The sequence below is a fragment of the Stegastes partitus genome, unplaced genomic scaffold (genome assembly GCF_000690725.1).
Source record: "Stegastes partitus isolate 25-593 unplaced genomic scaffold, Stegastes_partitus-1.0.2 Scaffold2360, whole genome shotgun sequence".
In the NCBI taxonomy this organism is placed as follows: Eukaryota; Metazoa; Chordata; class Actinopteri; family Pomacentridae; genus Stegastes; species Stegastes partitus.
Genome location: NW_007580091.1, coordinates 35,855 through 58,337, shown reverse-complemented (window position 1 = coordinate 58,337; position 22,483 = coordinate 35,855). Strand labels below are relative to the sequence as shown.

The window sequence follows — 22,483 nt, the reverse complement described above, 5'->3', positions numbered from 1 at the left end:
AATAAAATGTCAGAAAGTATCATTGAAATGTCCCAAAGAAAAACATTCATTGTAAAATGGCAAATGTTGGAGCTGCAGTGCTGTTTTCTGGCAGTAATCAAGGAAGAAGAGGAGAGAAGCCTGAATAATTCACATTATTTATACAGTGAAAATATGAATATTTATCTGATAACTCTGCACCACTTTTTTGCATCACATCAGACAAATGATATCCCAGTCGTGTACAGCCACATCCTCCTGATATGAATAACGGTAGACGATTAACAGTCGTCTCTCTCCGCAGCGTGACGTCGGAGCAGCTGAGCCCTGCGGCGGCCATGTTGGATCTGTTTCTCAGCGTGCTGGTGTTGACCCGTCTCCACCCGTCGCCTCACAGCACCTCCATGCCAACCTAACTCCTCCTCCTCCTCCTCCTCCTCCTCCTCCTCTCTTCCTGCATCTTTCTTCCACCACCTGGCCGGGAGAAAGGTAAACATGGGCTGGTTCTTCAGTAAATCCACAGCAGATTCAGGGTAGATAGAAAAGTGTTGTTGTTAAAGTGGAGTTTAGGTCAGATGGTCATTAATAGTGAATGTGCTGCTGCTGTGATTGGCTCTCGTTAAGTGATTTTAAACTTTGATGATGTACTTTTTTTGGGATGCCTGTAGAAGAACTCATTTAAATCCAGTTTAACATCTTCTTAAGTTTACTTTGAGTGACTAAAAACTCCACAGTGCACATTTAAAATTCAAAATATGATCCTATGTCTGATAGGAACTCTTCAATAAACCTTTATGATGTTTCCAATGGATAAAATACTGACTGTACAGATTATTTTGCACTATATCATTTACTAACCATCTGAAGCCGGAGCAGTTTTTGGCCATGTTTTCTGCTTCTGTCGTCACATTGTTCCTCACTGTGATTCATTTGTCACTGCAACTTAAAGTCCTGCATCTCTATGGAATCAGAGCAACCAAAGTAAAAAAATATCCTAAAGTTAAAAAAAAAAAAAGAAATAAGAGAGAGAAGATGATAATTGAATTTCTGTCATTATTTATTTTTCCAAATTGAAAAAACCCCTTATATATCAACATGTACACCTTTTTTTCCAAATCCCTCAAGGTGAAACTCCAAAAACTGACCAAACAAATGGAGGCTCCACATATGTACATGTTTCTCTATTTACATTTTTAATTTGTTCCAATAGTTGTCTCCTCTTCGTGACCACTGCCCACAGTTCACCTGAAGAGTTCCTAAATTTCCGTCACGTGACTGTAGGTTGCAGCCGAGTCACTGACGGATTCATGGTTTTGCTGACGAGGCCAGAATTTTTTTGTTTTTTACAGAATCTAAAGTCGAACAGGCATTTGTTTTTGGCTAAATTTGGTGAATAACAAATGTAGAATGAAGTGATTTTGATTTAAGTGCACCGAGGAATTCAGGATATATTGCTTTTTAACTCAATACGGTTTATTTCTGGCAGATTTTTAAATGAAACATGCAGAATAAATTGATTTCGATGAGCTATCACAGTTTCAAGGTCACATTTGGTGATTTTTTCCCGAAGAATCTGCACAACACACGGGGTTAGTTTAATGACCGTCAGAAAATTTACATTTTTTTACATTTTCTGACTAATAAATGGTGTAAATTCTGTGATTATTGTAATGATCACGTCTTTTACACCTGCTGGCTGGTTTTGCAGCTCTTACACGTTTCCTGAAAATCCAGTTTTAGTTTGTGAGTTTGCACTGACTGTGGTTTGAGCTGCAGTGATGTGATGGTTCTCTGCCCTCCAGGTCCTTGGTCCTTGTGGAAAATGTCCTATGCACACCACAAGCTGCTCACCTGGAGCTTACCTCACCTCCTCCTCCTGCCGCTGACCTACCTCTGGCTCTTGGCTCCTCCCACAGGTAAAACAAACCGCAGACGGGTAAAGAAACACATCTGACGGGGCTCGTCTCCTCAGCAGATCCACACACCTTTGATTACTCAGGGAGGGTCTGCATCCTGCTCAGAGTCGTGCTGTGACACTCGGACGGTTTCAGTTTGGTGGTGGGTGTTTGCTGCCGCTCTGACAGAGACGCCCGTTGGCTCCCTGCTGTGTGTTCTTTCTGATGCCAGTCTGCTCAGTGGGTTACAGTATGAAAGAGGACAATAGGGGCTCTGTGAGGACACACTGTGTTGAGTGGTGGGGGTACGAAGAACAGTGGACGTGGGCTGGGGTGACCAAACAGAGGCCTAATGGAGGCTCCTTTCTCAAACAAACTTATACTGCTTTTGTGTGCTTTTTCCTGCGTTGTGAGACCGGTGTTTTTCCAGACTAGAGTTACGCTGACGGACCATAAAGTCGCTCCTGGCTCTCGCGTTGCCATGGCAGCAGCAGTTTCGGGTGTAGCGCTGTCTGAGACGGTCTGATGAACAGCGTTTCTGTTGTTTTTCTTTCGCTGCCACCATCGTGTCCATCAGCAGGTCACGATCTGTGGTGACCGAGCAGCTGCGTGTTGGCTGATGAATATTTAAGATGCCCTGATGCATGTTTACAGAACAGCAGGAACGAAAGTAGGAATAAAAATATATATACGCTGATATGAAAACTTTATTGGACACAACATGATGTACAAACAGATGCTTCATCTAGAAACGGTGTCATCGCATAGTTTGTTGAGCAGCTCTGACTCCATCAGCGTCTGCAGCACATGCAGCAGAGTACAGCTGAGCAGGCAGTGGTGCGGAGTCGTGTCCTCACAGTGAGATGCTAACTGGTTTGTGAAATACAACGTAGGGAAATTAATAAACGATGACCCCATCATCATAAATTGATATTGGAATTTTTTACTCCCTAAAAATCTGTATTTGATTAGATCCAACTTATTATCACTGAGACAACAAAATACAGTTTAGTCGTCATTTTTATTCCAGTTGTATTTTTTCTTTAATTGGATATGGCATTTTTAGCGCTTTAGTTATTTTATCTGTTGTTGTTGTTGTTGTAGTATGGATTTATTTGGTCAATCGTTTAACTGTAATTCTCCACTCTTGCTGATATTCTGGTCTTTTTCCCTTCTGTTTGGACTGACTGGTCTTCTGTTGTTCTATAGTCTTACCGAGTATCCTTCATCATCCTTCTTCTTCTTCTTTGTCGTCTTCGTCTTCTTTGTCGTCTTCATCTTCTTCTTTGTCTTCTTCGTCTTCTTCTGCTTCGTCTTCATCTTCATCTTTGTCTTCTTCTTCTTCTTTGTCATCTTCTTCTTCTTCTTCATCATCTTTGTCTTCTTCTTCTTCTTCTTCTTTGTCTTCTTTGTCTTCTTCTTCTTTGTCGTCTTCTTCTTCTTCTTCTTCATCATCATCTTTGTCTTCTTTTTCTTCTTCTTCTTTGTCTTCTTCTTCTTATGTATACTATGAGTATATACAGTATGTTACGGTATGAACAGAGTGGCATCAACTCACAGAATATCTAAATAGAATAATCTCTAAATAACAGTATAAAGTTATATAAATGTACATGTAAAGGTATAAAAGGGGTAAATGTCGGTATGAACAGTGTGAGATAAATACAGAATGTACATAGTCTGAACAGTCTTGTTCAGGCTCTAATTACAGTTTGAATTCTTTACATTATTTTGAACTTAAACCCTGTAGTTGCAGGTATTTCAGCGAGAGTCCTTCGGTGCTTTTACATTCTGTAATCTCCTCTCTAAATGATGTTTTCATTGCTGCTCCTGCGTGGGATTCAGATTGTCTACCTGCTCACAGGGGATTCATCAGAAAAGATGCAGCATGTAATTAAACATTCAGCATCACTGACATCAGCTTAATCCATCCGACAGCTGTATCGGAGCCAAAGGAAGAGACTGTTGAGGCAAACGGAAGACTTCCTTGTAGCTAAACACAGGTGCATTGTGTTAGCGGCTGGCTGACGCCGTTCATCAGGGCTGCGATGTGGGCATTTTAGGCATTTTTGAAAGCCAGATCAGTTTTCAGTGTTGCAGAAAGTGTGAGAACAAGGAGAACCGGTTACAGTCAGAAAGGTGACTTCTGTTCCGTCTGTTTGGAAAAGGACAATAATTGAGTCAGTTTCTTAAAACAGGGTGGGTTTGTTGAACACATGCTCCTGTTTTGTATTTCTAACGAAGCAGAAGCAGAAACCACAGCTGGACAACTAATCCGTTTAAAATAGAAACCTTCATTTGGAACGTAGCAGTTAGCAAATCACAAAGACTGCAATGTAGGATGTACATCATGCAACACATCTGAGCCAGGGTTTATTTATTTTAATTCTTATTACTGTATTTAACTTGGTTGCAGAAGCTGCTCCAGAACCTGTTCCTGTGTCAGAGCTTTTTATTCCCTTATTCAAATTATTAGTTTTTAAAATCACAGCTGTATTTAATTAACTTAACACAGTCAAGCTGTTGGGCCGTTTTTGCCGTTTAAAATGTAATAAATGCATATTTGAATTGATTTGTAAATAAGATAATCTTTTATTAATCCCACAGCGGGAAAATTTGCAATTTCACTGCAGCAAATGTGAGAGGAATAAAATGTAGGAATATCAATAAAAAATAAACAAGACATACACAGTAGTAATACGTCTAATATCTATATAGCAATACCAATAAAAGGTACGTACAGCTACTGCATTGATGGTGTCTCATGTGTGATAATGGTCCACCACATATTTTACATTTATCACAGCATGAATATTTAACTGAAGCTTTAAAGAATTATATCGGCAATTAGATTTTTTTTTTCTCCAAATCATTCAGCAGAGACGACTCAAGATCAACCACAACTAAAATCTGATGAATTATAGCTTTGAAGAGAATAAATGCTAGTTGTCTAGTAAAGACTTGTACCCAGAGATCACTGAGCCGAATATAGTAACGAGTCCTTCATTTATTAGTAAAGTCTTTAATAATGCAGCGGTTCAAAGTGAGCTGCTTAGAATTTAACAGGTGATCACGAGCTTCGTTGGGATGTAACGGTGAGCCGTGGGTTTGATCCGCTGCCTTGAATAAACCTTTCGAGACTAAAATAAATCCGGTGCAGCTGCAGTTTTCTTGATTCAGCGACTCAGCTGATCTGCTTTGTCTTCCAGTTTATTCTCACATCGTCTGCGTTCGTTAAAGTGCCGGTGAAATTTTACCTCCCGTTTCCCTCTTTGCAGTCTGTGTCCTTTCACCGTCTGTGCTTTTTTTATTGTAAGCGGCTGCACAATAAACTGGATTGACCTGAACTCATTTGGCTCCACGAAAGGTTGAATTAAAGTAGTTTTAGGACCCAGATTAGTGTTTCTGTGGATGAACACACACCAACTGTACCGGCTCACTGCGGTGCTGATACGAGTGCGATACGGCTCGGAGGGTGGAGTTCTGTGTGTTCTGCTCACTGTGCTTTGGGTTTTAATCAGCGTCTTGTTTTGTCAGGGAAAAGCCTGACTTCCTCTGTCGGCTGCTGACTTGGCCGGCTGCTCCGACCGCGGCTGCCCGTCGGCTTTTCTGAGAAACGTTCAGTCAGAGTTTAATCTGTGAAACGTCTCTCCGGTTGGCACCGGGATTCGCTGTGGGTTTCATTTCGGCCCCTTTTGGCTCCGACAATGCCGAGAGGACCCAACAATGCCCTGATTGATATAAACAAGTGAAATCCTGAAAAGACTGAGAAGCACTGTGACGGACCCGAAATGTCGCCTTTGATAAACCGTTGTGATCAAACTAGATGCTCGGGGGGCCAGTGACACACAGAAATCATGCAAGAACAGGAAATACACAACATTAAACTGCCTCTTCTGACATATATTTGTTCATCACTGGTTGACTGAACTGACTGCGGCTGTGTCTTTTGAAAAAGTCTCAATACTGCTGCAACCTATTAGTAGAGAAGTAAACACTACACAGTAAGTAAATCAAATATCCTGTAAGGTGCAGCATTTAGACAGCAAACTGTGGACAGCTGACGGTGGATCGGTTTGTGTTTGTTATAAAGAGCTGCTGTGGTTTTCTGGCTGACGTTCAGTCAACGGGGAACTTGGTAACGGAGCTCCACGACTTTCAGAATGAGTTTAAAACCTGATGACAGAGTTTGGTCACATATCTGCTGCTATAAATACACCTGTGGAGTTTGTTATCGCTGTGGCCCGGTCTGAGGTGCTCGTAACAGGCTGATTAAAAGTCACGAGTTTGGACTGCAGCAGCTTTTATTCCTGCACCTCTGATGTTTACGTCCAAGAAGAGTTCGACGTACAACCAGCTACACAAACCCGATGTTGAGCCAAAACCAGCTGCTCTTATCTGGGTCAGACTTTTATCATAACTTTGTGTCAGAGCTATAAAGAGGAGATTATTTCTTTATTACTGACATATCTCCCAGTTTATATTCATCTTGTATACATCTACAGCTGCCTTTTTCCAATAAGGAAATGATCCTCATGTCTCTGCATTATTCTACCGGCCCTGTGTCCTACAGGATAACCTATCCAGTTCTGTTTACTGGTTAAAATAGCTTTAAAGAACAAATTCAACTCCTATAATATGGTTTTCCACTTTTAAAAATGTGATTGCAGCCCCTACATTGTGGCTGGAATGTTATCAATGCTCTAGATTTGATTCATAAGGGGTCGATTATATCCTGCAGGATAATTACAATAGAGATCATTTCTTTTATGTACAAACCTTCCCATAAATCATGTAAACAACAGTCCGATTTCTAAATATTAACAAGGATTATTCACATACAGTCCAAACATCAGGCGTTCTGTGTTTTTTGGTTGCAGTTATTCAGTTACAGAAAGTTTCTCAACCTTTGCTAGTTTGGTGTTTTTTGCACATGATGACTGTTTGACCCAGATTAAAGCAGCTGCACGTATATAAACCAGGTGATAAAAAAAAAAAAACAACTAACAAGCAGCAACAAGCAGCAGTTTTTGGCAGAAGATCCCTTCTTGTCACGACACCAGCACAGCTTTGGTCCAATCCGTCTGCCTTCGTTCATCTGTAGTTAACTGAGAAACCCAAGAGCAGAATTTAATGACGGTGGAGGATCTTGAAGTTCTGGCTGGTCTGAGTCCACCAGAACCACGAGGCTGCACTGAACTAATAACATGTGGTTCTTTGTTGAAGTAGGTCAGGGGGAAACCCAGAGAGTCATGTTCTGCACATACGGCAGCTGCATCCACTCAGTACATGTGTGCAAAACCCAAAGGCTCATATCAAAGATTATTGGTACGTGTCCTGTTAGGGCCCGACTAGATGCTTCACTAAACTCTTTCTAGAAATATAGAAACCGATTCATGACCTTCTACTGTGTTCTCATTTTCTTTATTCTTTGTGGACCGTCTTCCCTCCTCTTCTGTGAACTATAACCTCGTTGGAAATGGATTCGTAATGGACTCACTGCTTTCCTTCGGTCCAGGTGTGTCAGCGGATCTCTGCCGGGTCACTGGTGGGGTTCTGGGGATCCACTGGAGCAGTGTCATCAGCCTGGGCTGGTACCCTCTGGCGGACGGGCGGGCCGGCGCCACCTGCTGGGAGTCGTGCTGCATGGAGCCCAAGTGTAACGCCGTGTGGAGCCTCGGGGGGCGCTGCGTTCTGCTGAGCTGCTCTCGGAGGAGGGGCTGCGCCATCTCCTCGCTGCCCCAGCCCCACGAGGAGTCGCTGGGCCTCCTGCAGCTCCTTGCCAAGGTACGGTGAAGAAAACACTGTCCAACAAATCTGCATCTGGGCTTTATGTAAAGTACCCACAACATACTTTCTTTGGTTAGTGCAGTCGTCGATTTTGGTTTTGCCAAAAGATGAAAATTAAGCTTGGGCCCAATCTCTGTCTCTGTTGACTTTTTTTCTGTGGATAATTCTTATGTTTAGAAGTCATAGTCAGACCCTCTGAACTCCAAGCAGCAGTTTCTGGGCCTTTTTTGCTCCTGTCTCATTTTTCCTCACTGTAAACGGTCTACACTTATAAAGCGCTTTTCTACCTTAACGGCACACAAAGCGCTTTACAATGTGTTCCTCATTCACCCATTCACACACATTCATACACCAACAGCGACAGAGCTGCTATGCAAGGTGCTGGCCTTGGCATTGGGTTCGAGTTCAGTGTCTTGCCCAAGCACCAAGGACTGTGGAGGGGCCGGGGATCGAACCACCAACCTTACAATCAGCTGCTCTACCAGCTGAGCCCTCAGTGGCTCCTTTTTCACTGCAATATAGAGTCCTGCAGCTCTATGAAACAGAAGAACCACGAAGAAGGAGAGAGAACTCAGAAATGTCTCCTGTGCAGAATGACACAGAATGACAGAAAACATGAAAAAAGAAAATGAACTAACAGGAGAAACAGCTAGTTTAGCTTAGAGTAAAGACTGGAAACAGCTGGGTTACAGCTGGATCCAACATGGCGGGGGTGCTCCTGCAGGCTGAACTTTTCCTGTTCTCGCAGATGCACTGGAGCATTGGAAATTTGTAATTTTGGAATCAACATGTGCAACATTTTTCTAAGTGAACATAGATGTGACCAATACTGGGGGAGATGGTGATTCTACATGGCAGAGATATTTTACTCATTATATTGTTAATTGGCCTTCATTCCCTCTCTGCACTGTGTGAACACTGCCTGCAGTTCAACTGAAAAGTCGCTGCATTAACACACGACTGCTGCCGAGTGACTGACGGCTTAAACTTTGGGACAAGACGTTCAGATTTTTTTGTCTTTTACAGAATTTGATGAGGGCAAAATGTTCATTTTGTTCAGACTTGCATAGTAAAGTGATTTTGATGAAATATAAGGATTTTAAGCTTTGATTTGTTGAGCTTCACAGACGAGCAGTTTCCAGCTCTGATAAATTGTCTGATTTTGTCAGTCTTTTACGACTGATGCCTTTCAGACCTTCTGCCGGGCTTTGGGCTTCAGAGGATGAAGTCACATTTTTATGTTGTACAGAAATGATCCCGAATGCAGCGAATGCTTCTAATCGAATCTACAAATCTTTGTTTCTACCTGTCAGGGTCCCGTCAGAGTGCGGCGTAGAAAACCTCGTCACACAACACACAGTGGAAGCCAAAAAACACACACAGGACAGATTACCAGCACGGTGAGTTGGTGGGAAATTACTGGTTGCTTTTGAAAGTTTCTGTTGATCATGGCGTCGATTTGTTCTGCTCACAGGCTACAGCACTGCAACCCAAATACAGCAGAGTTGTCTTTCACTTTCTGTTGTTCTGTCTTGAATAATTTCCTCCTTCTTTGTTGCGCTCACACTGATTAATGGATGAGATAGGGCGGGGGTTGACTTGGAGGATGTGAAAATCCATTTCCACAGTATTATCTGGCTCCTTTGAGGTTTTCCAAACTCTCCAGATCTGCTCTTTGTTTGAGTTTCTGATATTTTATAATAACCCTGCACATTTTTAATGGCGCCCACAGGAAAGCTCCAAACTGGGAACATCTCACCCGACTCCATCAGCATCCAGCACCATCACACTTGTCCAAATATCCCAAAAGAACCACAGCCAGACAGCCAATGGGAGCTCCGACGCCGTTCCTGCTTCATTGCCGCAGAACTCGACGGTGGACGACACCATCGATGCTGCAGCGTCTTCCAACAGCACCGACGGCGGCGGCGGCTCACCGACGGCGGCCGCCAACACCGTAACCACAGCTCCGACTCAGAGCGGTGAGTGACGGATCATCTGCTGCCCTGACAGCCAGCACCTATTTCCAGCTCGACCACTAATATGTCTCCATGTATTAATTATGAGCTAATGCATAATGTAACAGCGCCGTACTGGTGCCGCGTTGGAGCAAAGACTTTCAGGGCTTTTCTCCACTGAATTTAGTCAAAACTCATCATTTTTCTGTCCTTCACTGTTCCCGCTGTGTTTCTGCTCCAGCGCTGCCGTTGTCCAAATCACGCAGGTGTACTTTGGCAGCACATTTTATGGCAGACTGCTCAGATGCTATTTTTCCCAGAGGAAAGCAACATGTGCTGTGAAACCAAATTAGTGTAAGCAATAGGAATGTGCTGAGACACGCTGGTCTTCTGCAAACAGGAATAACTCGACTGATCGGTGCGCCTTCCCCGAAGAACAATATCTGTTTATTAACTGACAAATGGCAACAGACTCAGCGGCGTGACTCATCGCAGCCGGAATCGTTTCAGTTTCTTTAACGGAAAGCAGATTCACCAGAAGAAAGAGCCGAGCCGTTTTAAATGAGGACTCAGAAGTGGTGCGATGGTCAGTGGTAGTATCATAAACGTCTGTGATTCCTCAAAGGGAAATCAAAGCCTGCACAATTCAGTCTGATTCAAAGTTAAACCATTTTACACGTCTGTTTTCTTCAATTAGTCCATTAGTTGATGAAAAGGTTGATTGTTTCATCAAACGATTGCTGTCAAAAAAGAGTTTTTATCCAGCTGATCACTGTCTGGAACTTGTAGTTGGTAAAAATCATCAATCATTTTAAAATGTTTTAATATTTATTGTTTTTGGTTTTTTAAAACATTTTATAAATACGTGAGAGACATTATTATTTTACTACTATTTTCAATGTTTTACTGAATTATTTGTAGGTTTTTTTACACATATTTTCAGATGTTTTCTAAAGAGGTCACAGACATTTTCTCAATATTTTATGGACATTTCATGAAATCAGTTTGCTGGACATTTTCCTAAAATGTTTTACTAATATTTAATTGCTTTTTACTGAATTCTCTGATATTTTGACGTATTTTCAAATCATCATATTTATATTTTAAGCTTTTATTCATGTTTTATTGACTTTTTAGAATTTTTTTTTTAGACTTTTCCTTTTTTTGATGTTTCATTCATATTGTCAATTTTATAATCTATTTTTATATTTTGTATTTAAGTTTAGTGTTTTTTTAGAAGTTCTATAGAAATGTTCACTATATTTTTAACAATTTTCAGATGTTTTATGAATGTGTGCGAGCTATTTTATTCGCGTTTTAAGGACGTTTTACAATTTTTGTTTTCAGATCTTCATTTTTACATTTTGAAAATATTCTGGAAGATATTTTGAAGAATTTATTTTTGAAATTTCAGATTTTTCTGACATTTTCTTAATGTTACTCTCAAAATAAGTAATAATTTTTTTTCCACATATTTTTCAAGCATTTATTTTGAGTCTTATTTCTATTTGGCAAATTTAAGTCCAAGTTGTTTGGTCTCCATTAGCTTTTTTTTTGAGGATCTTTAGATGTTCAATACTCCGCGATGTTCACCAGCTAGTCCGTCTGTGTGCAGTTTGGTGCTGAGCAGCAGGTTTTTAGAGCTTTTTTCTTTTTTTCTTTTCTAAAAACAGCTGCATCTGTATCAAATTCTAATGAAAGCATCGACAGCAAACAGTGAATTTAGGCCAGAAAATCCTAATGATGACGCCAAAAGCATTAAAATGTTTTGTGGAGCTGAAAGAAGCTGCAGCGTTGATTCACACAGTCATTTGATCCACTCATTTATGCGTCATCTGTCGCTCTAACAAGGTGGAATAATGTATTCTTGCACATCTGTGTAAATTTGATTAGCGAGAATAGTAATAGGAATATAATATCCGCTATGCTTGAACATCACATTTTCATTTATTCTTTTTTATTTATTCATGCAGGAGGTTATAATCAAATACAAGGGAGACAAATGGGGTATTTATTTTTGAAAATAATTTATTCAGTAGTTTAAAATGCCCCCAAGCTTTGTTATTCATTCGTCTTCTGAATGTCTTACCAGCTCTTTTGTTTGACTTTTCATCACCACACTGTCGTCTTAGTGTGATATCTGATCCTGTGTGGTTCTTCTCTTCAGTGAGGGAGCTGGTGGTGTCGGCAGGAGTCAGCGTGGAGGTAACGCTGCCCCGCAACGAGGTCGAACTCAACGCCTTTGTGGTCCCGCCGCCTCCGTCAGGTAAAACACGGATGAAACGACACCGTTCATTACCTGGAAACTGATTTATTACACGCAGGCTGACTTTTATTGCTTTCCCAGCGGCAGTGAGTTATCAAAATCTACTCATGAGGAAAATGTATTTGCTTTTTTATGCTGCTTAAGTGCAGACAGGCTGCCATTCTGCATGTTTTGACATTTCTGCCGGTGACTAATGGATGAAATGCAGCCTGTTTGACAGTCGAGTCACCATCATACTGTACATCAGGCAGAACGTTTGCCAGAGAGTTTTGAATCTGTGCTGTAAAAAGATTATACAGTTTCAAAGAGGCACGCACGTCATAATTTAGTTAATCCCTTGATCTCTCCTTGACATGCTCCAGTGATAGTAAAATTCCTCATCTGGAAACCGTTATCTGATAGATTCTAATTAAATGCATGAGCAGCTTTAATGTACTTTTTTTATTTTATGTTGCTTTACGCTCCTCCGCAGGGACCAACTATGCATTTGACTGGCGTCTGATAACTCATCCCAAAGATTACAGCGGCGAGATGGAGGGCAAGCACAGCAAGACGCTGAAGCTCAGCAAGGTGCACGTCACCACTTTCAAGTTCTGCTCAGAATAAAAGCATGAAAAGGTTTCAGGTCGTCTGCGAAGGATCACTTCTTCTTTCTGTGCTCTAAATCCGTCATTCTGTTTTTCCCAGCTGACTCTGGGCCTGTACGAGTTCGAGGTGACGGTGGACGGGGAGGGAGCTCACGGAGAAGGTTACGTCAACGTCACGGTCAAACCAGGTGAGCAGGAAGATTCAGAAAGGAAAACCTGAGTCACATTGTTCATCAAACCTGCTCGTAGATGTGACTGTGGGTGTGCACACTTTATACAGCGGGGACGAGTTAGAGGATAAAATCAAATCCAGTTTATTGTCATGTTGCTGTAGGTACAACAGCAGTACAGGCAAGATGAGAGAGCGTTTCTTCAGGATCCGATAACTAAAAGCAATTTAAATAAAGAAGTGTTTGCATATCCGGATCAGCAGTTCAGCGTTCTGACAGCTGGTGGCATGAAGCTGTCGATCAGTCTGGAGGTTCTTCCTTTAACGCTCTGGAAACGTTTGCCTGATGGCAGCAGTTCAGACAGTCTATGGAGAGGGTGTGAGGAGTCCCTGACAATGTTCAGTGTCCTGCTCCTGCAGCAGTTCTGGAGAAGTTCAGAGCTAGCTGCCTGTCTGTCCACCTAGAATAATGTCATCCCCTCCAGCTGTGTGTCCGTCTGGGATGCTGTCATGGAGCCATGTTTCTGTTAAAGCAAACACACAGCAGTCTTTCCACTCTCTGCGGGTTTCTCTCGGCAAACGTAGCTCGTCCAGCTCGTTTAAATAACTTCAAATCACTTCTGAATAACCGTCTGAACCCCAAAACCCAGCAGTAGGTTTGAAATGCGTGTTGCAGTTTTAAAAATCACCAAAATTGCACCATTTATCAGAACCAGAAGCTGTAAAAATGGGGGGAAAAAACAGTAGATTTTCAACCATCTGGCAGATGGAGCTTGAACAGTGACACGCTGTGCAGTTGCGGAAATTAACCAATCCAAGGTTAAAATCATGATATTTAATTAAAATCACTTTTTTTTCCGACTCATCTCATTTAAAAATTTAATAAAACGAAAATTTTGCTCTCCTTGGTGCAACTGTGCTGTACTGACTTCAAAATTTGTGAACTTTTTGGCTGAACTGCAGACTGATTGAGAAGATTTGTTTACGAAAACAAATTAAAAGTGTAAGTAGTGAAATATCTGCACTGTTTAGATCTACCAGCTTTTTCATTATTGGTGACACTTGTGGAGGGGTTTGGGTTAAATGGGCAAAATGTAGTTGATGTTGATTACATTTTTTTTTTTTTTTTTAAATAAATAGTCAAAGAAATTCAACTTTCTTTTTTTTTCTTGTTTTCTTTTTTTAATTGCTGCACAGAAGATGTTTCTGAGTTCTCTCTCCTTCTTTATGGTTGTTTCCACAGAGGTGCAGGACTTTATATTGCAGTAAAAATGAACTGCAGTGAGGAAAAATGTCACAGGAAATCAAACCACACCCAGAAACTGCTGCTTGGAGTTCAGACCATCAAGCAGTGTTTTATTTACAACAGTGTAGAAAATATTTATTTGTGAAACTCTACTGGTGATTCCACATTTAGCATTTTTAGCAGTGAACAAATAACCTTAAATGTTGGTGTTGATAAGGACATGCAGTAACTGACACGTCTTCCTCTTTCCTCATGAGCTCTTCCTGTGTTCAGAATATGTCGTCATCATGTCAGTTTGCCACATGACATGCTTTAGTCATATATTTAGCTGCTGCACTATCAGCTTCCGCAGCGACTACTTTAACCCCGATGATTCTTTCTGTTTTTACAATTTTGTGGTTCTGATAAGATAACATGTCTTTCATACAGCTGGCAGGTTGATGAAAACTAAAACTACACAAGTGAGTCTGATAAAGATAAATAACCGTCAGAGCTGATGCTGTGTGAATCAGTTGCTAAATTATGTAATATGGTAACAGTGTGTTTGTGGAAAAGCAGCTTCCTCTGAGCCGCCCTGAGCGAGAGACACATAAAGGGGTATTTTTGTCACATTAGTACCGACCTACATCCTGAAAACCACCACATTTTTGTTGTTGTTGTTGCTACTGCTACATGCACAGTGTTTTTTGTTGCTCCATTTCTGCGTATGTTTAAAAACAAACATACAATTAAAAAATGTTTTTTGGACTTTTGGCATGTAGCATGTTTCCAGTGCGTGTATGTAGTTTTCTTTAATGTAAATGTGCAGCTGAGTTCAACAGGATCATCATGTGGTTCAGTCAGTCTTCCTGTATTTGTCTTCCTGTCAGTTTAAATGAGATGAAACCACCTGGAGTCCTTCCAGGGTTGCACCTTAAGTTGACTACATGAGCTCAGATCTCGTCTTCCTCCCACACACGCTTATATTTGTGCCTCTGCTGCACAGCTCAGCGAGTTAATTCCTTGTTTTCCACCTGACAGAGCCGCGGGTAAACAAGCCTCCCGTCGCCGTAGTTTCCCCGAAGTTCCAAGAGATCTCGTTGCCAACCAGCTCGACGGTGATCGACGGCAGCCGTGAGTCTCCGGCGTCACACGTTGTAACTCCAGCTGAGGAGCCACATGTTCCTAAAGTACGCTGTCCTTTCAGAGAGCACCGACGATGACAAGGTGGTGTCGTGGCACTGGGAGGAAGTCAAAGGTCCTCTGAGGGAGGAGAAGGTCTCTGCTGACACCCCCGTCCTCACCCTCACCAGCCTGGTGCCGGGAAACTACACTTTTAAGTACACATGGACCTCACTTACCTCGTAGAGATAGATGGCTTTGTGTTAACTCGTGATTCGGTTCTGCTAACTGGTCTTTCCTGAGCTGGTGACAGAAACTTCTAACAGATCTCCTACAGAACAGAAACCTCTCATTCAGACCCTCATTGTCTGATATTTTCCAAACTCTCTAGTGTAAAAGTCTCCTCATTGTCAGGCAGCTTTATTTCTGCAGCACCTTATCACACAAAGAGGTTTTTCAAAGTAAAAAAAATAAAATGTTACAGTTAAAATACAAAATACAGCCCATTTAAATCTGACAAATATATCAAAAACAGTCCAGACAAGTTGAGATGGTGTACAGAAATCCTAACTGACAGTTAGAAAATAAATACTCGTCAAACATATAATAATATAATCTATATATTTCAACCATCCAGCATCATGAAGCGCTTTAATTCACACTCAGCTCTCCACATTTTAATATTTTGAAATCTGAGTCGGGCTTCTCTCAGAAATTAATCAAGCGCTAAAACTAACTTTTCTGTTCAGGAGTGCAAGTAGATAAAAATAATATAACATCTTAAGCAAGAAACAGTAACGTGCTTTACTGATTTGTCAGTTTTATTGTTAAACAATACATTTGAAAATTCATGGGTACCAATAATAATAAATAATAATTGTGACTCGATGATTCGACATTAAATGTCAAACCTTCTTCTATGTCGGATAGCAAGGCTGTCGGATTGTCAAGACGGAGGTCCAGATACGAGGAGGGCTTGATGCTATTGTTTATTGTTCATAGTTGTTATAATAACTAGTGTATTGTTAGAACACTACGCATCGCTGGACTTCAGCCTAACTGACCGGTGCTCTGGTGCCACTTCCACCCGGGGCAGCGCTCTGACGGGGTGGAAGTGTCCAGAACACACAGGCAGTACTTGGCTGCTGATGCTAGTTTAGTTAGCGCTCACACTTCTGTTTCCTCCATCGGTGGCGGCGGGGGAGTGGCAGATACGCTCCACCGTTACCATCCATGTTTACTTCCGTAAACACTGAGCACGCTCGCTGCGTGTGACGTCGTCGTGTCCTCTTCTGCGCATGCGGGACACTTTTGGCTCGTATGAAGTTCACACAGCAGATCACATACAAGTCGCATTGAACTGGAAACGTGAAGGAAGTCACAAAGAAATCCTCATTGAGCATCAAGTCCTGCAGTGTGAACGTAGCCAATCTGTGGGATTGTTCAGTCAGATAATACGCCGTCATCCTGATTGGTGACATTAAATGTCATGTCGGAGTCACAATCCAAGGCTGTCGCTATGTTAAGGCTGTTTTTATGGGTTCTGTTGGTTTTTCCTAAAAACCTGTTGGATAGCAGGTTTAGGGTTGTTAAGTTATCAAGTCATGACTGTATCTTAGCATTAAAAATATAATTTAGGTTAAAGAGCTTCTACATACTGCTGTATTAACCATCAGAGAAATATAAGAAATGATTTTGATAATTACCAGTGCTGTTAATTTAGGGCAGCTCAGCATAAACCTTACAGTGGGTGGTGGCTTAATAAGTATAAAATAAAAAGATAGAAAATAAATAATAAAAATTAACCGAATTAAAGTGCAGACAAGTTTGATTAAAGCACCAACCAGACTTTATACTAAAACTGACTAATTAAAAGCAGTGGGAAAATAACTCTTACTTTTGAAAACAGCCACATTCAGGTCAAATATGAGCGAGCAGAAGACTGAACAGCGTTTCTGAGCTCTGCAAACAGACCTCTGATTTAATTTGGACATTCGGACACTGACAGACAATCAGGAGTCGCAATTTTAATTCTACGTTTAACTGGAGTCCAGGCAGCATCTAAGAATCAGACTCATGTCTTCTCTGTTCTGGGCGTTGGTTCCAACAGCAGCAAGTTGAGTTAAATATGAATTAACAGTCTTATTGAGGAGGGTGTTACGGTCATCCGCTTGACAGGTAGCAAAAGCATAAAGGAGTTTTTCTGTTTTAAAGGTGCCGGAGCGAGGATTTAGTTTCAGCTCTGATGCGACTGCTGAAGTTTCTTTATTAAATTTAGTTCAACGATTACGATGAGATTCTTGACTTGACTGTTAGTTTTTAGAGTCCAGGACTGAAGGTGAGCTCAGACTGCCACCTTCCTTCTCTAAATAGATTTATTTTAGTCTCGTCTTTATTTAGTTGAAGGAGGATTTGTTGCATAAACTTGTTTGCTTCCTCAAGGCGGAGACAAAGCAGCTCTGTCGAGTCATTCAGTGACAAAAAGTCCATATATGAGGCACGCTGTTGCTGTTAGTGATGAAGGCTGTTGTCTCGGTCGCTAACAGAGAAACTGACTGGATTTTGACTTTCAGCTGCTTGTGATTCACCCTCAGTCTTAGTGAGAGGAAGGCCGAACCCAAAATGATGCAACTGACATATATTAGCTTGGACTGTTTGACAGTTTTTAGTTTGATTGGAGCTAATAGTTTAGTTTCTGGCAAACTGTTTAATGAGACATGTAGAATTAAGAGATTTTAGAGAAATGTCGTGATTTGAAGCTCAGATTTAGTTATTTTTTCTATAAAAAGTCACATATGATCAGTACAAAGACTGTCAGAAAGTTAGAAATGTGACAATTCTTTCTATTTTTACAGTTTCTTTCTCCAATTTTTGTGATTCTTAAAAACAAAAACAACAAAAAAAAAAACATGCCTTTAAATCTTGCCGGCCGGTTTTGGGATTCTCAGGGTAAAAAAATCTTAAACTAAACAAAAGAGTCTTATAATGATAATTACTTCCAGAGCTGATTCTGGGTGAATCAGTTTCTAAATTATGTGATGACATTAAACTGTGTGTTTGTGGAAAAGCATCTTACTCTGAACCACACTGAGTGAGAGATGCATCATGGGATGTTTTTGTGACACTCATACTGACTCACATCCTCAAAAATTACCACATTTTTGTTGTGGTTGCTCTAAGCAGTGCAGTTTTTAAGTTGTAGATGCCTTTTATTGATGTTTCTGTTCAAAAAAGTGTCAAAAAGCGGCATTAAGAGCTGTTAGGAACCTCTAAGTCACATGTTTTGGGGTTCAGGGGGTTGAAATGACTGCAGCTACATCAGTTAGCAGCTGGATTAGTTTTAATCATTCTCCCATTCTACCAGTTTGACAGTGACTGACTCAGACGGAGCCACAAACTGGACTCAGGCCACCCTCTCCGTCAACAAAGCCAAGGACTACCGGCCGGTGGCCAATACCGGCCCCAACCAGGTCGGGACTACTCCCTGCTGTCATGGCTCTGCTCTTTAATGCACCAAACTGCTGTTTTTGTTCTCACAAGTAAGTTATTTAAACCTACTTCCTCCAGGTCATCCAGTTGCCTCGTAACTCCATCGTTCTGTACGGCAACCAGAGCACCGACGACCACGACTCGCTGTCCTACGAGTGGTCGCTGAGCCCCGAGAGCAAAGACAAAGTGGTGGAGATGCAGGTCAGCAGCAGCGTCACGTCACTGACCTCATGTTTCAGCGGAAAACAGCATCTTTGCCAACAGCAGCGTGTTTTCTTTCTTGTCAGGGTGTCCGGACGCCGATCCTGCAGCTGTCGGCCATGCAGGAGGGCGACTACACTTTCCAGCTGACTGTGACGGACTCGGCCGGACAGCAGGACACGGCTCAGGTCACCGTCATCGTGCAGCCAGGTAACAGAGCAGGTGGTCTGATGTAGGATGCAGGTGTAACAGGTGGCTTTGTCCGTCCCCTCCACAATCTGTAGGCTCATCTCTTTCCACTCGTTTCAACCTCCTCGGCTCCTTAATCCTCCAATCTGTGAGACGGAAATTGGTCTTAGTTCATCATCATGAATCTCATTTCCTAAAATACACATGGAGGATCGAAGTGGCTGCTAGAGGGGCTTCATAAAGTCGAACTGTCCTCTGTGGACTGAAAAGATGCGACACGCAGCTGGATATACAAACCATGTCGATGAATCTGTGTTCAGTATTAATATATGTCACTATTGTGTCGTACTATTTTCAGCGCCACGGCTATTTTATGTTTCACACTGCATGTGTTAAAAATGTATGACATCTGTACATTCATGTCACATTCTGCCGTGTTGTGACTTGAATTCTAAGTAGAAATATCAACATTAATTATCACGAGCAGTGTCTTGTTCATCAGACACAGCTGTCGGTTATAATTAAACAAAGGAAGGTGATGCACCTGTGACACACGTTTAATTGATGTGACTTTAAACTGACGCTACGAGAACGTCTCACTTTGACTTCTCTCTGCTCAAAACTCTCCTCTGATTGAACCTCTGGTTGGACTGACTAAGACAGAAGGAGAAAAAACGAGGAAGTGCAAGTAATGAGATGAGGGAAGCAGGATGCCGTTTTCTTCATTACAACCTCTGAGCTTCACTGAAAGTGTAAAATTTTGCCGAGGATTTGGATGGTGCAGTAGTGCAGCGCTGCTAGTTTAGTTTTTGTTGGTGGATTTTAATCAGTGTTCGTCGACCTGTGTGCATTGCTCCACCAACACAATTCCACCGTCACTATTCTGAATGAACACCTAAGCCACGCCCTTTGTTTAGCTCCGCCCACGACGACTGTGATTGCTCTAAAGAAGCCAGATTGTTTTTCGATCTACAGCAGAATGATAATGAGGTGCAGCAGGATACCATAGCCAGGTATTCACAAAAACGGATCTACGTTTTCAAAAAAATGCGTCGCTACAAGCTGCTTTGAGCTGCCAAACCCATAGGGGGCAGTGTAACGAGAAGCATAAAGCCATGCTAGCCAATCAGAATCCTGGAAAAAACACAACAACGAAAACGTTGTGTTACTTCAACGATAATGGGGTCTTTTGTTTGGAGCGACAGAGACGTGGAGCTGCTCCTACATGTGGTGTTAGAGTACAAAACAAGTCAAATTCTTTAAAATCTTGACTGGGAAACACGTCAGTCCAAGTATACAGACGCAGCCAAACTGTAAACATGGTCGCACACATGTGACACTGACAACGCTTTAGTCTCACACTGTGACATCAAACTCCGTCTCCTCCTGTCGACATGCAAACTAAAGACGGAGTTTTTCCAAATCTCCACTGTGGCCGGAGTTTTTAAATATGATTGTTTTCGATGACTTGTAGCTTCGATTACGTGTAAATCAAAGGCCCAGACGCACTGAAATATCACCGTTACTGCTACGTGTAAACAGGGCCTGAGGCTGAAGCAGCACAGAGCTCCTGCTGAGACCACCTCAGCTCGACTGAATGCTGATTGCAGCGACGCCTTGAGAGGATATTTGGTGAACCAGCTGCTGAGGACTCCAGCGAGAGATATCACTTCTTATTTCCTCACAGCTGTCACTCATCGGCTCAGTCTGTTTGTTCAGCTGTTTGCTCCCGAGCTCCACTTACGCAGACGTGAATTAAACTCTTCATCATGACATTTTATATCTTCTTCCTCTGCACTCGACACACGCCGAGTCGCTTCTCGTTCGCACGTTCTCTTCCCCGCGGTTTACACGAACACAGACATGAAGCAGCAACAGTAGCCTGATTAATACCTTGACCTTTAACGCGTGAAGCAAATGCCAACGCTTAAACTGCTCTCAGGAGTCCGTATTTGTTGTACGTGTTCGCTCGAGCTGATAAGCCCTTTGTAAACTGTAGAGTCAAACACACAGAGCAGGACCTGAACTATAAACACACATCCAAGGTCGGGCCGTGGCAGCCATGTAGAGAAACAACGATGTGAGGCAGAGTCTGTATTTCTGTGTGTCTCAGAGCATAACCGCTTTATTTCATGGCACACCTGGGTTTTAATGTATGGACTTAGTTCATATGAAGTGCTACGATAATCCTTATTAATCCATGTAGCAGATGAAACTCCAGAAAAGCTCAGAAGAAACTTTTTCAAGATCTTTTTCACCACATCCAGCAGTAGGGATTATTTGCAGCGTTACAGCAGCAACAGGAAAAGGGCAGAAATGTAGGAAACAACAGTGAAAAACCAAAATAAACAAGAAAATATATTGATATTTCTCTTACCTGGTCTGTTTTTCTACACACACTCTGCTGTTTTCTTAGTCTTTCTATTTATATATGATCCATGCTCTATACTCCATCAGTACAATAGTATGTATAACATGCAATCATGTCATTTATTAGAACTAGTACTTGTGTATACTTTGGTTTATTTTTTACTCTTATGCTTAATTTCTGATACTTTTACTGCTGTAGCGTTGCAGATATACCCACTGTGGGATTAATAAAAGGTTATCTTAATGTGGAAAATAATAATAATAATCCACAGATTCTTCCACGTGCAGGAAATACTGATAGTAAAGAGGCTGATTCCTTTATACGTAGAGAAATTACAATAAAGTCTTTAAAATGCTCAAAACATTCATAACTCACAGGTTTGAATGCATTCATGTTGCACCAGAGTGAAATGTTTATATCATGGTTGTTTTTTTTAACCTCAAATGTTTAACACACATTCACAGTTTCACTTTTTAATTAAATCCCTTTAAATCATCGGTCCATCTGTCCAACCACTGATTGACAGACACTGACCTGATTTGGCTCAAAAGCTGGTGAAATCGAGCCTCGTCGACCAAAAATAAAAAGGTGTCAAATTTCACAGTTTGAGGCGCATTAATGCTGCGCTGTGGATTTCATTTTATGATAGTTGTAGGGATGATGTGCCGAAGTGGCTTGGGTCTGTTGTTGATTAAACCCCCCCAAAAAAAAATCACCTCTGTGTGTATTAAAGGTATGTATTTAAAAGTGTCTTCAGTAAAAACAATCCCCTCTTGCATTAAAACAGCTGAAATAAAAGTCTGCCTCCTCCAGAACTGTTTGTTCTGTTTGAAACCTTGGAAGTCTGAATTCAAATCTGTTTCAGTTTGTTTTAGCCGTGGTGTTACCTCCTCATGTCGCCCATCATGTGTCTTCCACCAGATAAAAACACCGCATGGAGATGTAACGGGCTACAAAATGTGATTTTCACCAACGGGGGGTTTAAGCTCAGAGGAAAACCAGCAACTTTCGACAGCCTTCAACCAGCCTCCTGCCTCTGTGTGTTTTCTGTTGCTGCACACTGCGGTTGTACATTTAAACTCCTCATCGTGGTTCTTCTGTGTCTTCATTCTCCAGAAAACAATAAACCACCAGTGGCAGACGCAGGTCCAGAGAAGGAGCTGACGCTGCCCATCGACCGAACCACTCTGGACGGCAGCAAGAGCAGAGACGACCAGAAGATAGCAACCTACCACTGGAAGA

The 22,483-nt window shown here is 41.7% G+C and overlaps 1 protein-coding gene across 1 annotated transcript in view; it reads left to right on the top strand.

The window, feature by feature from the left end:
* The first annotated feature begins 46 nt into the window (after positions 1-46).
* Positions 47-22,483, top strand: part of kiaa0319l (KIAA0319-like ortholog) — a 35,358-nt gene continuing 12,921 nt past the window's right edge. Inside the window, exons 1-14 of the mRNA XM_008304945.1 lie at positions 47-468; positions 1,782-1,895; positions 7,393-7,661; positions 8,978-9,064; positions 9,397-9,646; positions 11,790-11,888; positions 12,361-12,458; positions 12,576-12,663; positions 14,911-15,003; positions 15,077-15,209; positions 18,356-18,461; positions 18,559-18,681; positions 18,768-18,891; positions 22,358-22,483. The exon at positions 22,358-22,483 is cut by the window's right edge and continues 2 nt beyond it. Coding sequence (XP_008303167.1) covers positions 1,802-1,895; positions 7,393-7,661; positions 8,978-9,064; positions 9,397-9,646; positions 11,790-11,888; positions 12,361-12,458; positions 12,576-12,663; positions 14,911-15,003; positions 15,077-15,209; positions 18,356-18,461; positions 18,559-18,681; positions 18,768-18,891; positions 22,358-22,483 — 1,690 coding nt within the window. The 5' untranslated portion in view covers positions 47-468; positions 1,782-1,801. The remainder of the gene's footprint in view (positions 469-1,781; positions 1,896-7,392; positions 7,662-8,977; positions 9,065-9,396; positions 9,647-11,789; positions 11,889-12,360; positions 12,459-12,575; positions 12,664-14,910; positions 15,004-15,076; positions 15,210-18,355; positions 18,462-18,558; positions 18,682-18,767; positions 18,892-22,357) is intronic.